A 15,136-nucleotide genomic window follows, 5' to 3' on the forward strand; every position below is an offset into this window, starting at 1 on the left:
TCATCCAGATCTTGCAGTGGTGTTTGATTTTTATTGGGAGTCCACTGGAGTGGGGAAATGAGCTTCTGATTTTATTTCAGTTTTCTTTTGCAGTCTTGCAGAAGCATGCAAAACTAGTACCGTGTGTATTCAGAAGTGTTGAAATACAGGAGCACTGTCTCCTGTAGTTTGCCAGCATTTCTGATCTTGAGTTTTGACCAACATAGTCTATGTTCTGTGTCTTTTAAGGGAAACATGTCCTTCTTGGGCATTGATCAACAGGCTCAGACTCCTAGCTTGTAGTTTGTGCTCTTTGTTATTGCCTCAGATGTTAGGCTGCAGCTCTTTCCTGAAGACTGCTTGGCAGCCTGGTCTGGCTGTGCTGCGTCTTAAGAGGTATGGACATGGCAGTGTTTCACAACTCATCGTTGATTCAGAAGCCACTTGAGCCTCCTTCCCTGTGCCTCCGACCTGCCCAATATCTTCTTAACACATAAATTGCGCACTCGGAAGAATCTGAACTTATTGTCAGCGTTGCCTGTGCTTGCTGCTATTAGTTAACCAATGCTTAATGTAGTTGTTATCGTGTGTATCCAGTGAAAGAGGACAACTAAAGACTGCTGGTTTCATGTACTGAAATAGTGGGTATCACTACTATTCCTTTGTGGGATAATCTTCAGCGCTATGTCCTGTCGTTTTCAGTCATAGATGAATTCTACCTGAGTGTTCTATGATAGGTGAAGCTGTTCCATTCCCTCTTGTCTTCCTCTCATTCCAAAATGTATACTGCCACAAAGAAAGTTAAATGATCAAAAGCTGCTCAGCAGTTTTGCTGGTAATCAAGCACATCGACAAATTTTAGATAAGATGTACAATGTGCATCTAGTACGTTCCTGATGAGACCATGTTGTCTAGTTATTTTGAATACAACAATACATCTAAGTGTTTATATTTCCTGCATGAGACCTGAAGTGTTTTGAAGGCCTGCTTTTGCTCTGGTGCATGAGTGTGGATTACGTGGTGAACATCATAGATCACCATGAGACCAGACAAATCTAAATGCACAAGTCTAAAATAGTTGCAGAGGCAAAGGGAAAGACTGGAGTTGCTGCAGATGCCTTGGGAACTTAAGGCAAATAAATCTGACTGGAGCCTTGACTGCTCATCAGCTTGTTGGAGAAATTGATGATCAGTGGTGAGCAGGGTGTGTGAATAAAATTTTGGCTGGAAAGGAAGAGCTGGTGTTATAGTTCTTTTTTTCAGCAACGTGTGTTTGTATTGGTTGTAGTGTGGACCGACCAATCTTTTGATGGGTTGACTTCTAGATTGTATTTATTTGTATAGATGCATTAGTACTTACTCAAAGCTGTTGTTCATCACTGATAGTGGGCATGAAGCTTCAGCACAGTCCTTTGGTTTTTGTTATAAAATCCTTATAAAGAAGGAATATCGACTGCTTTGTGTAGATCACGAAGGGCATAAAATAGAGGAGATGAAGCAGGAAGACTTCGGAAGATAATTAACAGACAAAGGGAGTCCATTTGTTTATCTTGTTTAACCATCCTGTACAGAGGAGGCCAATGGAGCACATGGTAGAGAAAAGATGGGTTTGCGTACCTTGAAGCGTGAGGTGTCTTACATGTTAACAGTGAACTAATAATAAAATAAAACAAATAAAATAAAATAGGAGGAATAAAAAGGAAGAATAATAACCTTCCGGGATTAAGCCCCACAAGATTAGTTATTCTAGATGAGCTTTGCACAAATTTTGATCACAGCTTGCAGGGTTTTTCCATAACACAGGGAGTCTGGTCTGTTCTTTTAATTTAGAATTAGAAAGTGTAGGTCTTAAATGGCAGATACTGAGATATATCCCATCTCACCTCAACCTGACATGTTTGCCTGTATTAAAAACTGATTGCCCTGAAAACTGCTGAGATTAATTTACTTCCAATGGAGTGCAAATGGCTGTGGTGACATTTTTTAGTTTTTTGGTAGAGGCAGGCAGTAGAAGTATTTGGATGGTAGCAAGAAAAATCAGTTCTGTGTGTCCACCATGGAATATGGTGAGATATAACAATGCACACTCATCATTTTAATTATACGGTTTATGTTTGTGGGTCTGAAAACATAGCAAATTAAAAGGAGAGGACACCTGAAGTCCTATGTTACTTTATTACTTTAATAAAATGTTGCTGCAATTAAGACAATCATGAAGAGAGGGAAATGAAGACTCTTCTAACTAGTTGGGATTCACATTTTTTGTGAATTAGTATTTTCTGATTTATGAATTGTGTAGCATGCCAGTTGCGGGGAGAAGGGTTCATATATCATGGAGGACTCTGATGTCTTGCAAAACTTTCTTGGTGGCCTCGAATTTGTGGCCCGTTTTATTTTACTTACCACTGTAATTACTTCATTAAGCTGCCAAAGGCTAGAAAGTGGGTTGTTACTGTGATCACTTGACTTCATTTTTTGTTATTCAGCGTGCTCTGAAGAAGTCTTTTGACTCAGTTTGCTGTGTTGCTTACTGAGCAGAACAACCTTGGGCTCCTGAGGAAAGGCTGTGCATGTACATCAGATTGTGCAGTTGACTGAGTTATTCTTTGTTGCAAATCTATGTGAGATTTTGAGACAGGCAGGGAGACCTGTTGCATATTTCTTTACACTATATTTAAGACAGCGTTGATTTCCTCCTGTTCTAGATTGGTGCTTCCTGGAAAGAACCTTTATGATTCCTTTGGATTTTTAACAATTCCTTTCCTTATAGGAAGTTTGAACTATGTACCTCAGCACAGTGGTATATACCCTAGTCATGGATACTAACTCCTTTTGAATAATTTCCCTGTTTTTAGATAGTCATCCACTTCTATTTAGTTTAAGTGTCAGTTTAAAGCTTTTAGAAGCACCTAAAATTTACAAAAACTATTGCAAACATAAACTATGCTAACATCTTTGTTGTGTACGGTTTTTTTGTCTGCCTGTATGTGTACTAAGTGCTTGTTACCACATAAAATTTCACTGTTCTCTCTGGGATCAATTATATACTGCACTACCTGAAGCAACCAATTTTGTCTGGCCTGGGTAATGAAGTTGAAAAGCCCTGGTAATGAACTTGGTGTGGGTACAACCAGAACGGACAACAAAATACATTATCGTTTTAGTTTTCTACAGACATGCTCACTCCTATGGGCATAAGCAAATGATTTCCTGCAAATCACAGGTTGGAGAACATACATTCTGCATATGTTAGTCTTAATGTAACGGCTTCTACTTTTTCTGGTGTGTTGCACAGGTTAACATTCAACCTTCTGAATGGCACCGCTCCATAATCCTGCCACAGTCTTGGTTAGGATTTATGAGTCGAACCTACAGTGCAGTCCTGCAGGTAATTTTGAGGTACATAATATTGTGTACAGCAATGCTCATTTACATGGTGTGAGTTTTATTTTTACCAGCCAAAAGCATCTGTGCAATTTACAAAAATTTAAAAACAGAGTTGAGGCATTTAATATAAAATTTATAAAAAGGAAATAAAAACGAGTCTTGAATTAATGGCAGCATAATCTGGGATACTACATGGAAGTATAACTTCTGCTTCCAGTTAAGGTTCTTGCAGTCTTGTTCCTGTGTCAACTTGTAGAATGTGTCAGTTAGAATTGTTAGAATGTGAAATTTTAGCTAGAGCTCTAACGTATTATTTTGGGTAGGAATTTTGAAATAATAGTATCACGAAGAAGACAGAGGCTGTCAAGGAATGATTCATTAAATAGAGCTTCTTTTAACCAGTGCATAATGCTGTGAAGCTGTGAGGGACTCATCTTTTAAATTTTTCCACCTTGTCTAATGATTAGGAAATATCTTAAAATCTCTCATTCATTAGGTTAGCTAACCTGATACCTAGAATAACATAGTATCATTTGGTTTTTCAACAGGAAAATGACCTAAAAACCTTCTAACAAATAGCTGCCTCTAGAAGGCTCTCTTTGTGCTACTAGGAGTTTGTGTTTCCAGGCCACATCAAATGTTTTCAGCATGAGCAGCTGAGGTTGCTGAGCAGATTCTAGAAGCTTTGACTGTTCCTTGTTTTGCTGCGCAGCAAAACATGTGTTTCTCTTACGTTTTCAAAACAAGTTTTATGTTGGCTGACAGCAAAATACCAGATTCTAAGATTAGCCAGCCCCATTACAAAGCAAGCATTAGCTATTCAAATTGTAATTTTAGGTCATAACTACAGAGGGGGCCATTGTTGCTTTCATTTATTTACTTTCCTAATTTGCTTCCCCTCTGAGAAAAGACTGGATTTGTTTCTCTCCAGAATTTCATGCCATTTTACAGGGCAACAGAGCCTATTTTTATTGCTTCTGAAATAGGTCTCCCTCCCTCACTGGAGACCTAGTATCTTTACATACTCCTTATGTTTCTACAGTATGTTTATCTGAGATGGCTAAAAAGACTACAGCATGAGTAGTCTTGATAGTACATAGTTCATTATTTCTGAACAGCTTGTAATCATTTCTACTGTTTGGAGGCAGATGTTCATAGCATCAAGTTCTCTGAAACACTTGTGTGAGGGTTGGACAGCTGAAAGTCCTCCTGTCAACTCACATGCTTTATCACTTCTGCCAGTTTGTGCATTCAGCCTGTTTTTGAGACTGAAATCAACCTCATCATGATGATCCTACAGGTCTTGATTTAGTAAAGAACTAAGCCAATGTTTATGTGTTGGGGGAAATTGCAATAGGTTTTTGCAGAGTTTTTTGCACACTTCCGTTTAGTCCCTGTGTTATATATGCTCTTTTAATCTCTGTGGAGGCTCACCTTTTGAATGGCATCAAAGAAGGCATTTACAGGATTGTCTCTCTTCTCAGGTTTTTATGTATGCTCAAACTACAGGCACTCAGTATCTGAAAAACACAGCTTATGTACTTGTATTTTTCACTTAAGGCTTAATAACCTACTAAGGAGCAGCAATTGCCAACCTGAACAAATTGAGATGTAGTTGTGTCAGAGTTGGAGACTGAACACTAAAGTAAATCTACCTAACATGTGTAGATAACAATTGTTATCTGTAATTATGCAGGGAAGGCAGGCGGAGCTGGAGATGCAGTTAAAACGTGGAAAAGAGGATCCCGAAGAGGTGCAGTACAAACAATTTACAGCCTGGCTATGGTAAGGAACTGCCTGTTTGCTCCTGACCACTTGTAATGGCAAGTGAGAGGACAGAGGAGGGCAAGACTTCAAAGCCTTTCATTTTGCTAGCTTAAAGACTGTACCAGCACTAATGAAAAAAAAAAACCAAAACCAAACCCAGCCAAGCACCAGATTCAATGACCAAAGTAGCAGTCAGGGAAGGTGTGAGGAAGGCACTACTGGGTAACTGTAGGGATTCCCATGTGTGCAATTTCACAGGTACCTTCCCCTCTGCAGTGTCTGAAACTTTGTAGCATGAGCAACTGGAAGGAATAGAAAACTTTATTTGCTTTGTGTCGTGTTAAAACAGAAGGATTGTGCAAAGAGCAAAACTTACTTGTAGAGACTAAGTTAGCTCTCACTGAAAATGTCTTGATGAGAGAAATGTAAACTATGGTATGATGTATGTCTTGGTGAACTAAAACACACCTCAGTTCATATGATACGTTGGGTATGTTGAGCCTGAGGATGTTGTTTAAAACCAAGCCCAGTGATGCACTCCCTGATCTGTATCCTCAACTTAAGTCAGCTGAGGAATGTCTTTCAGTCTGTCAGGATTTAACTGTGTATGTGCATGGCCAGGGGGACAAGGTGGGAAGTGGGAGTCTTCATGGAGTGAAAGAACTGTATATCCATGGGCAGAAACATCTGTTTCTGTGCTTGTTCGTTGGTAACAAAGTATGCACAAACAAAACCAAAATGCCCTTTGCCTGTTTCAGTCAAAAAGGCATTACTTAGTCCCACTCAACGGGAATAAAAAAAATCTGTGTCCGTTGTTTTATTCCACCAAAGCCTAGATTAGTCTTTCATAGTAAGGTCTAGAATGATACGGTATTGTAGAAGAGATTTTTTTATGTACTAGTGGCACCATTTTCTAGTATTACCCTCTCCGATCCCTTTCTTGACAGGGTATAAAGAGAAACCATTTTCCAGGTTATAAAAATGCCTTATAACGATGCTACTTTTGCATATTTTTCCTGAACTGATTTCTGCTCTGTATTTCCTAAATAGTGTTAATGTAAGATATGTCAAAAATTATTCAAATTCCCTTTAACCATAGAGAAATGAAAGCAGTAAATGAACTGGGAGCCCAGTATTACCTTTCATGTCTTCTCCTGTTTCCCCTTAATTGCTTGGTGTTTCAGGGCTTTAACTTCAGTATGCATTAAGGATTTGCATCACCCGCTAGGTTTAACCTGATTGTGGTGTAACAATTGTGATATAAAATAAACTTCAGTGTTAATGCTTTGTGGTGTAAGTGCTGTGCAATTTTGTATCGGTATTTGCAAAGTTGGTATAACTGTTTCTAGAGTAGGTGGATTTGAAACTGTGTGGAAAAACGTTGTGGTTATGTAGGAAAGTGTGAGTAGATTTCTTTGAAAGCTTGAGTAGGCTTCTTTTAATATAACATATGGCCCTATTTTATGAGGCATGCATTTTTAGTCTTCTAGTCGTGTTGTGGTACTGTGACTGGAGTGTATAGCTTTCTTTGGGATGACAGTCATAGCCAGGATGGTATTGTATTAATAGTATAGAGGATCTCTTTCCTCACCCAAACCTGGCAATATGTAAGATTCACTGCATCTCTGCTTCTCTCTTGATATGAATGCAAAACTAAACAAATGCAGAGAAATAGTGCATTGTAAAACAACTACAGTAATGTGTAAGAAAATATAACTACTTTTATGTCTTTCATTTAAATGGATCCAGGTTGCTATACTACCCATAGGGGTTTCCAGGAGTATAGTAAGTGTTGGATGAATTGTTGTGCATGTCCATTGTAAAACATTCTCATTTTATTATGCTTAGGTACAGCACAGTGATCTGGAAACTTAAGTATAACAGCTCAAAGCACAGATTTATGGCTATTGCATGCACCTGCATTTTACAAAAAGTGGTGTGAGGTCGAGTAAGAACCCTTTATAAAACATTGATAGTGCACATGAACACAAAGAGATGTTGGGCAGTACGTAAGCACTTTTACAGTTTTAATGCTTGTAATTAACTTGCTAAATCTTCTGATAGCTAGATGAGATAATTGTTAACCTAGAATAGACACATGTAAGGCATAAGGGGAAGTCAGCTGTGTTCATGCTATAGTTTAATGAACATGATGTAAATTCTTTGTTTCTGTTGCAGGGTCAGAGATATGTTGACTGATGTCATCAAAGGTGCTTCCAAGTAAGAGCTGCTAATTTATTACTGATGAGAATGAGTTCTTTTTTTTTGTGGCAGATGTAAGATAATATTGCCTGCAATTGGTTATGTGCCAATGTCATGATTTCACAAGGTTCTTCCCCACCTTGTGCTTTGAGATTTTTACCACTCACTGTTGTGTGTTAGAGTGATGTCTAATGTTTTGATTAAAGCCTGAGTAGTGCTATATGTGCTATTGATCTGTTCTTTTTTTAATTAGCAGACTGCCTCAAGTAGCTTTATTTAGCTAGAAGTTGGCTGATCTTTTTACGGGCTTTTCAAAACCATCCCACTTTCTGTTAAGGGGTCTTACTTGTGCCCAGGTGCCCCCAAAGGCCTGAAATTACATATTTTCAGTTTGTTACAGGCTTGTTTATTTGTTATTAGAACTAGCATACAGCTTTCAGGCAGCAGTGTCTTAATCTTCCTTCATAGGCTGTTCTAGTGTTTTGACTTCTTCCGTTCACTGTCCGCTGGCAACTAGCCTCCTATTTTGCTTTGCCCCTGATTAACCTGAAATTGGCCACTTACACCAGTTTAAGCAAAAGTGTCAGAAATAGTGAATCCTCATAAGAACGAGTACTTAGAAAATCGTTAATCATAAATATGTATTCAGTGAAAGAATCACAGTGATGTTTCACCGACTATTTCAACCTTTATATTCTTGTGAATGTATAAAAGATTAGTCTGAAGTACTTTTGTGAGCTGAGAATTCTGAAGTTTTTAATTAAGACTTCCCATAAAGATTTTAAGTTTTTCCTCTATTACCTTACCACTGTTCAGATATTTAAAATATTCCCAGCGGTTCCATTTTCTTGCATGTTGGTCTTTCTTGGAAGGACTCAGTTAAAGAGGGGTGAAATTGGAAGATCTGTTTGATGTTTTAGCTACTCAGTAAATTACTGTGTTAAGATAAGGTAGTAGAAAGAGATACATAAAGAAGGAACAAAATATTAAACTTTATTTCATATCCTGTGTCTCAGAATTAAAGTTAGGGTTTTAGTCATAGAAGTTAATTAGCAAAACTAGTTGAGGTAGAAGCATTGTCTAATTTAAGAGGAAAGGGTGAATTTTCTTTAGGTAACAGCAGAAGGATTTCCTGTGCATAGATCACTTTGTTTAAGAAAATACTGGTTTTTACTCTGTATTTTCAATAAAGACTTAGACACTACTCTTTTTCCTCCTGGGGCTTGTTAGGTGATGAGTTTTACCTTCATTAAATTTAAAGCATACAGCTTTCATGAATGTGTAGATTTAGAAAATTCTGTTTGAGGTAAAGCATGAAATGTGACCTTTTAGAAGCTGATGATCAACGACAACAGAAGTTCTATGCATAGATCAAGAAATTATTTAGGACAAGAGATGCAGGGAGATTTCAAAGCACTTAACGAAACACTGACTTGTAATTATTTTAATTAATCTTACCTGAAAGAAATTAGTTTCAGTGTTCCAAACAGGAGAGGTCAATGACATTCCACTAAGACCTATGTGTCTAATTTTAAAAAAGAAAACCAGAAATCCAGATAATATTTTTTCATGTAAAAATGAGGTCTTTGGATGTGGAACAAATGCCTAAATTTGCATTTTTACAACAACAGTTGAGGAAGATTTTTTAGAAATGGGAGACTGATGTAGAAAGTGTAGTACAGTGTGTACTGGTCTAGTGTAAGACTGCAAGTGGTCTAGTACAGTTGTGTTGTTCAACTGCTATTGTAAAACAAATAAGAGAGTTCCAGCAGGATTATAGTACACTATGGTTTCCTAGGAACGACTGGGATATTAACAACTATCTTTTCATGAAACCAAACACAGTTTTGTTCTCTCTCTTATTTATAGGTGGCAGAATTTTTTTTAATTGAGTTTTTTAAAAGTAAAGGTTTGCACTGCGGTGCAAGTTAGTGCTCTTTGAAAGCTGTCGTTTTCCATGATGCTGATGTTTTCATAGCACAGGAGAGTAATTAAGAACTTTATTTAATGCTGAGATTTAATGCTGAGATTTAATGCTGAGATTTAATGCTGAGATTTCAGTGATGGCTTTGCTAAATTTACTGGAAAGATCTGTCGCAGTGAAATGGCATCTACCTGTCTAGCATCGCTGTTTGAGCTTTTTGTTTTCCTGTGTAGAGAGGGTACTAGCTAAGACCAGCTGGTGTATTTCTGTGAGTGCTACTTGCTCTGCAGGGTGGCAATCCTCATTACAGTAGATGCAAGCTTGTTTTTGTGTAACTTTGTGTGTGCTAGACTTTAGATAAAAGACAAACCAAAAAAAAAAAGACTGAGACGCTTCTCTCCCCCATTCTTTCTTTAATTCCTGAACGTGAAACGTGATAGACTTCTGCTGAGCTAGAAGACAGCCCAATAAAGTAGCTAAGTTCAAAGGCCTCCCCTCCTGGATTACCTGCAGCATCTCTTTCCTGCATTGAGATTTATGTTTCATTGCCGGCTTTTCTATTATGTTTCTTACTTGTTTGCCTTTTTCTGTCCAGAGACAGCCCGGTGGTGAAAGGAAACTCTATTTTTGCCTTAACTGGTCTTGCAGTTGCTGTAGCCAAATACGAAAGCAGCCTTTCCTCAGACGCTGAAGGAATGCCTGAGGTGAGTTAATCCGGGAAAGAGATTCTCTGCTCTTAGTGGAATATAGTGAAGCAATATGACCAGGCGTTTGTGGGGCCTGTAAGTGAATGTAAAGTACTTCGCATTTTGAAGTTCAAATTTCACCCTGCTCAGTGAATGCCATCTGGTAGCTGCTGTGTGATCCATACAAAAGTAGTCAGAGTGAGTAGGCACCTTCTCACAAGAAACTGTTATGACTAGTCCATTTATCATTTAGTTTTGACAGATGAGATAGAGATATAGTGGACACTGAAAGCCAGCGAGCCTCCTTTCTCATAATTTTTGTTTTCACTGAATTACACCCGTAGTGTCTGGAGGGTCAGCGCTGGAAGGTAAATCATGCTACTTACTGTGCATAAGAATGACAAACTAATTTCGGTCCTGATGGGTCATTGCTGGAACATCAGCTGAATTTCTGTTCAGGTGGGACCTGCATTTAAAGAAATAACGATGAATATTTGGGTTTTATTTTTGCAGACTGAACCTGATTTTCTTCTCACCAAACACTGGATTTCTATGGTCATAGAGACCCTCTTTAGTATTGTGAATAGCCGCTATCACCCTAAAGGTCAAGTCTTCCCGTGGTTCTACCAGGTGTGTGTTGTGATGTTAAAGGCAAGAGAATATATCTGCATTTCATACCTGGGGAGTTTCCTGTTCTGTTTCCCCTGTAGTAATTGTAATAGTACAATCAAAACTTTTCTTGCTTTTGTTCTTTTCATTTCATTGTGTTTTCTGCTTACATTTGGACTTGACTTTAGCTTTTTGTCTTTATTACCAAAATAGTAAAACGTGAGGATACATGAATGAAGGAAATTTTAAAAATTAAAAAAACATTCAAAAAAACCTTTCAAAAAAACCCTAGAATTTTTATGAAACCTGTGAGTGATTCCTTAAGGCTCTGAAATGCATACTTTCTTAAAATCTTTATAGTTACGGAGCCAGTGATTTTTTACTTTGCAATACCTCTTGAACCCCTGAGGGCCAATTGAAGTTGTATCATATATGCTTACAGTGTGATAAGCAGCCTGGAATTCTAGAGCCATGTAAGTATTAGGCAGTTCTTAGGTAGGATCTGGAGATAGGCTGAATGCTCAGGATAGTCCTTAAGGAGTAGTTGTTGCTAACTCTTGACTATCTTTGGTCAAAACAACCAGGTTGGAGTTTCTTTGAGTCACGGATTCGGAAGGGAGCTTGGGTCCTGCAAGGCCAAATACCAGCCCACTGATGTATTGTAGTGTTTTCTAACTTGAACTTCAGTAACTGCACTCACAAACTGTGTTTAGTCCCATAGTGAGATGTAAGCATCAAAGCTGAAAATTACTGATGTCCTGAGTCAGCTCTGTCATGTGACCCCTGTCATCACTGGTAGGGGACATAGATCACCACATCAGATGTAGTGTTAAGTAAATGCCGGATTGGTTGGCGATCAGGAGATTCAGATGCTCACTGGCACTAGCAGTTCTTACCAAGTTGTTTTGTGACTCCTGCTTTTGAGAAAAATGCTATTTAAAAAAGGTGGGTTTGAGATAGAACAATGTGACAGTGTTTCATTTCTAAAATCCATTCTGTTTAAAAGAAAAAAAAATTAAAAAAAAAAGTCTTGTAAAACTCTGAGACACAGAATACAAATCACTGTCTTGCAGAGCACCTTGCATCCTGATGGGTTTATTCTTCTTTTCAGAGTTGCAAGTGGAAATTGTAAATATATTTTAGGGTTTTTCTTAGAATTACATTTTTTTATAAGTAGAGGTAGCTGTATGAATTTTACCTTTCAAAATGGAACGGAGTTAAAGCCATTGGTACAGCATCTTTCTGCTAGAGAGTATCTCTACTGCTTGCCTTGCAAGATCTCATGATACTTTGTCATCTTAGGTGTGGTGCGTTTAAGGTATTGCTTTTTCCAACTCACTAAATTCTTTGTGTGTAGAATAAAGAAGTACATTAACATTATGGCTAATTTCTGTTTGCCTTTGTGATCATGCTGCTGGATATTTTAACAAAGAGAATGAAAACTAAAGTAGACCAATATATTTACGAGCAGACTAGTTGTTAAATTCCTGTTGCATCCTGCCTTGTACTTTATTCACAGTTTCATACTTAACAATCTTATTTACGCTTAGAGATTACATTCTGAATTGCCCTAGTTTTAAGATGGCTATAAGGTAAGGCAAATGGAAAAGTTACCACAAGCAATTCCACAAATTACTGTTTATTGCCAGATTGCAATACACCAGTGTTGTTTTCTGTATAGGTGTTATTTTAAATTTCTAAAGTGCTGAATGTTACTGCCTAGAAAATAATTTTATTTCCCCAAGAGGAAAAGAAAAAAAAAATTTTAAATGTTTTTCTAGAAATCCTATTCAGGTGAAAATACTGCTAGTATTATAGCGCGCTCCTGTGCCGCCACTGCTTTGTCTCTCCTGGTGCCAGTTTTCACTGCGTCATGCAATGAGAAGGTTGAGGAGGTCCTGAGTATGCTGACTGACAGGTTACCTGGGAAACGAAATGCTGATGAGTCTCAAGCTGTTCAAATCCATATGGGCCTTGGTTTGGGGATGTTTATCTCACGTTTATATGAAGAAAAAGTCAGGTAAGGATTACCGTATGTAGTGTAAGTGTGCAAATAGCTTCCTTCTTTTTCCTGCGTGAGGCTCTACATTCTGAGGAATTAAAGTATTTACAAGTCACGGTCAAATGATTCTTGAGGAGCTTTGCAATGTTTCTGGATAATTTGGATTATGGATATTTTGTCATCCTGTCAGGATGAATTACTAATTTTCATAATATCCTAAGGTACATAAGCAAAGCAGTCAACTAGAAGAGTCACATGTTTTTAAAGTGGACCAGCTGCTGTAGGAGACTTAACTGTAAAATAATTCACAGTTCTCCTCAGTTCCTTTCTAAGTGGTGCTCTGGACACTGAATAGTGTCCATGTTTATCACTTGAGTTACACATACAGGGGTGGAGCTACAACAGAAGTAGTGTAATGGGCTGTCTTTAAGGCGTGCTATTGCGTTGCCAGCAAAGGGATGTTCTGAAGTTGGTAGAAGATGCCGCCTTTACAGAAGGGCTGGCCTCAGTTGCAAATTTCTGATAATTCCAGAGAAATTAAGAAGCAGGTTTAGCTTTATACTCCTCCAGCTTCTTGACTACTAGGGATTCTGTCTGCCTGTATACCCTATAAATGTTTAATTAGCGCACAAGCACACATCACACAGATTTGATGGTCAGTTGTTAATCTGTTCAGTGAAGCTAATGCTTCCATCTCACCTTGCAGCTTCTGACTCAGCCTCATAATTTGGGGATGGACTGTCTCTGGATGATCAGTCAGTGGTGACAAGTGAGCTACACAGTAGGATTAAAAGGCTTTTAAAGAGAATGGCATCAAATCAGCTTGGCATTTTTGAGTATTTGAATGTTTATTTTGGGTTTGGGAGTTTGTTTGGCAAGGGGTGTTGAAATTAATAAATTTATCTAAAAAACTAATAATTTACAAAAAAAAAAATCTAAAAAACTTTAGGAACTGTATCAGTTTCTACTTTTCCACAGCCCTGCATAATTTCAAAGCTTAATCTCACACATTGTTCCAAGCATTGACTTGCAACAACAGCAAAACTTGTAGGGATGTGGCTATAGCTAATACAAAATCATTGAGTTGGTTTGCATTAAAGGTGTCCTGTTCATCAAGAAAACTGTGTACATGTTTTTTAAGAGGGAAGTTCATACAATGTCTTTGGAGTGAGATGTAAATGTTTCCTTTTTTATCAGTAAATTAGACTAAGAGATGGAGAGAGAGAGAGAGATATGTGAAACTAATATCTTAAGATGTCATGAGTTTTCAACTTACAAATAGTTACAGGTCTAGCTGAGATCACGTTCTATCAGTATCCCTTTCCTGCTGTCAGGTGTGTTTTACAAATACTGGGTGCTGGGTTGCTTTCTGAGTGTTGTAGCAGAAAAATAGTTGCTACTTAAGGACTGAAAATGTTTTTGTTATTTGTATATGAGTATGCTTATATGAATGTGGCACAAATGACAGTTCACACAGTTATTGCTTACAGATTAGAATGAGAACCTGTTACAACAAGAAAAGAACTCTGTTCTAGGCATGTTCAGTCTTAGCAGAAGAGTTTATCCTATATGATTTAAACAGCAGAGCTGTGTTTTCGATTTTTTTGGTTTCTATTTTATTTCTGTAGTGATGTGCCTGGTCAACAGATGAACTTTGCTCTTATGAAGTCCCTAGATGCCCTGGAAGACTGCTGCTTTGACACCAGTCTGGAGTACAAGTGAGTTTCCTTCATTACTGATGATATTTTATTTTGAGCTCCAGGTTTTTCATGCTTTTATTCCTTAATTCTACATAGAAGAGTGTGAGGATAGGATAAGGAGACAGCCTGTTCTGACAACAGGAGAGGCTGTTGGGTGCACCCAAGGCCATCCCTTCTCACAGGTGAATGCACTGTGGTCCCATGGCCTCTGCTCTCAGGACAAGGGATCCAGCCTTACTGCCTTGGTAGCTTCCCATTAAATTCTTCCAGTTTTCTTGGTGTCTTTCCTGCGTTCAGAGCAGTATTCCAAGTGTGTTGGTGAGCACAGAGTAATGGGATGGTCCCTCCCCTGGGCTGTCAGGGCTATGTCCTGCTCATGCTGCCCACGCATTGCTATCCCTCATCACTGACTGGTCTATGTCTGGCCCCAGCACATCTTGCTGCCCACCAGCGCCCAAGGCTGTCCTCAAGACAGCTGATGCCCAGCCCCTCTGGTCACAGCTAGTATGTAGCCAGGTGCAAGTGAGTTGATGCTTGTTGAATTTCAGTCTGTTCTTGCTGGTTTATTCTTCTGAGTACCATCTGTTCTATGTGAGTGTGTCCGTAAATAAATATATGTATAATACTTTATGTATGAACATACATATGTGTGCATATGTCTAACACATGCACAGTTCTTTCCCTGTAGTCCCTGGTGCCAGGTGAAAAGAAGCAGTGGCCACCACTGCTAATCCCTGCCAACCCACATATAAAAGCCTTGGGCCTGTATAGAGAACCATACAGTCTTGCTCACAGGCAGTGGGAAGGTACCAGCAATTCTAGGAGCAGGGCTGTTCATCTTACTTGCAGGTATTCATTAATGAAAGAAGTTTCTGCGAGA

At 38.4% G+C, this 15,136-nt stretch overlaps 1 protein-coding gene across 1 annotated transcript in view; it reads left to right on the forward strand.

Annotated features, from left to right (window-relative positions):
* LOC104489580 (focadhesin-like) overlaps nt 1-14,274 on the forward strand; it is a gene marked incomplete at both ends in the record, with an annotated part of 28,750 nt that extends 14,476 nt beyond the window's left edge. Inside the window, 7 exons of the mRNA XM_010131752.1 lie at nt 3,275-3,367; nt 5,063-5,151; nt 7,312-7,353; nt 9,855-9,963; nt 10,459-10,575; nt 12,336-12,574; nt 14,185-14,274. Of these exons, the coding sequence (XP_010130054.1) occupies nt 3,275-3,367; nt 5,063-5,151; nt 7,312-7,353; nt 9,855-9,963; nt 10,459-10,575; nt 12,336-12,574; nt 14,185-14,274 (779 nt within the window). The remainder of the gene's footprint in view (nt 1-3,274; nt 3,368-5,062; nt 5,152-7,311; nt 7,354-9,854; nt 9,964-10,458; nt 10,576-12,335; nt 12,575-14,184) is intronic.
* Between the last annotated feature and the right edge of the window lie 862 nt (nt 14,275-15,136).

This window comes from Buceros rhinoceros, unplaced genomic scaffold, assembly GCF_000710305.1.
Source record: "Buceros rhinoceros silvestris isolate BGI_N320 unplaced genomic scaffold, ASM71030v1 scaffold38312, whole genome shotgun sequence".
Lineage (NCBI taxonomy): Eukaryota > Metazoa > Chordata > Aves > Bucerotiformes > Bucerotidae > Buceros > Buceros rhinoceros.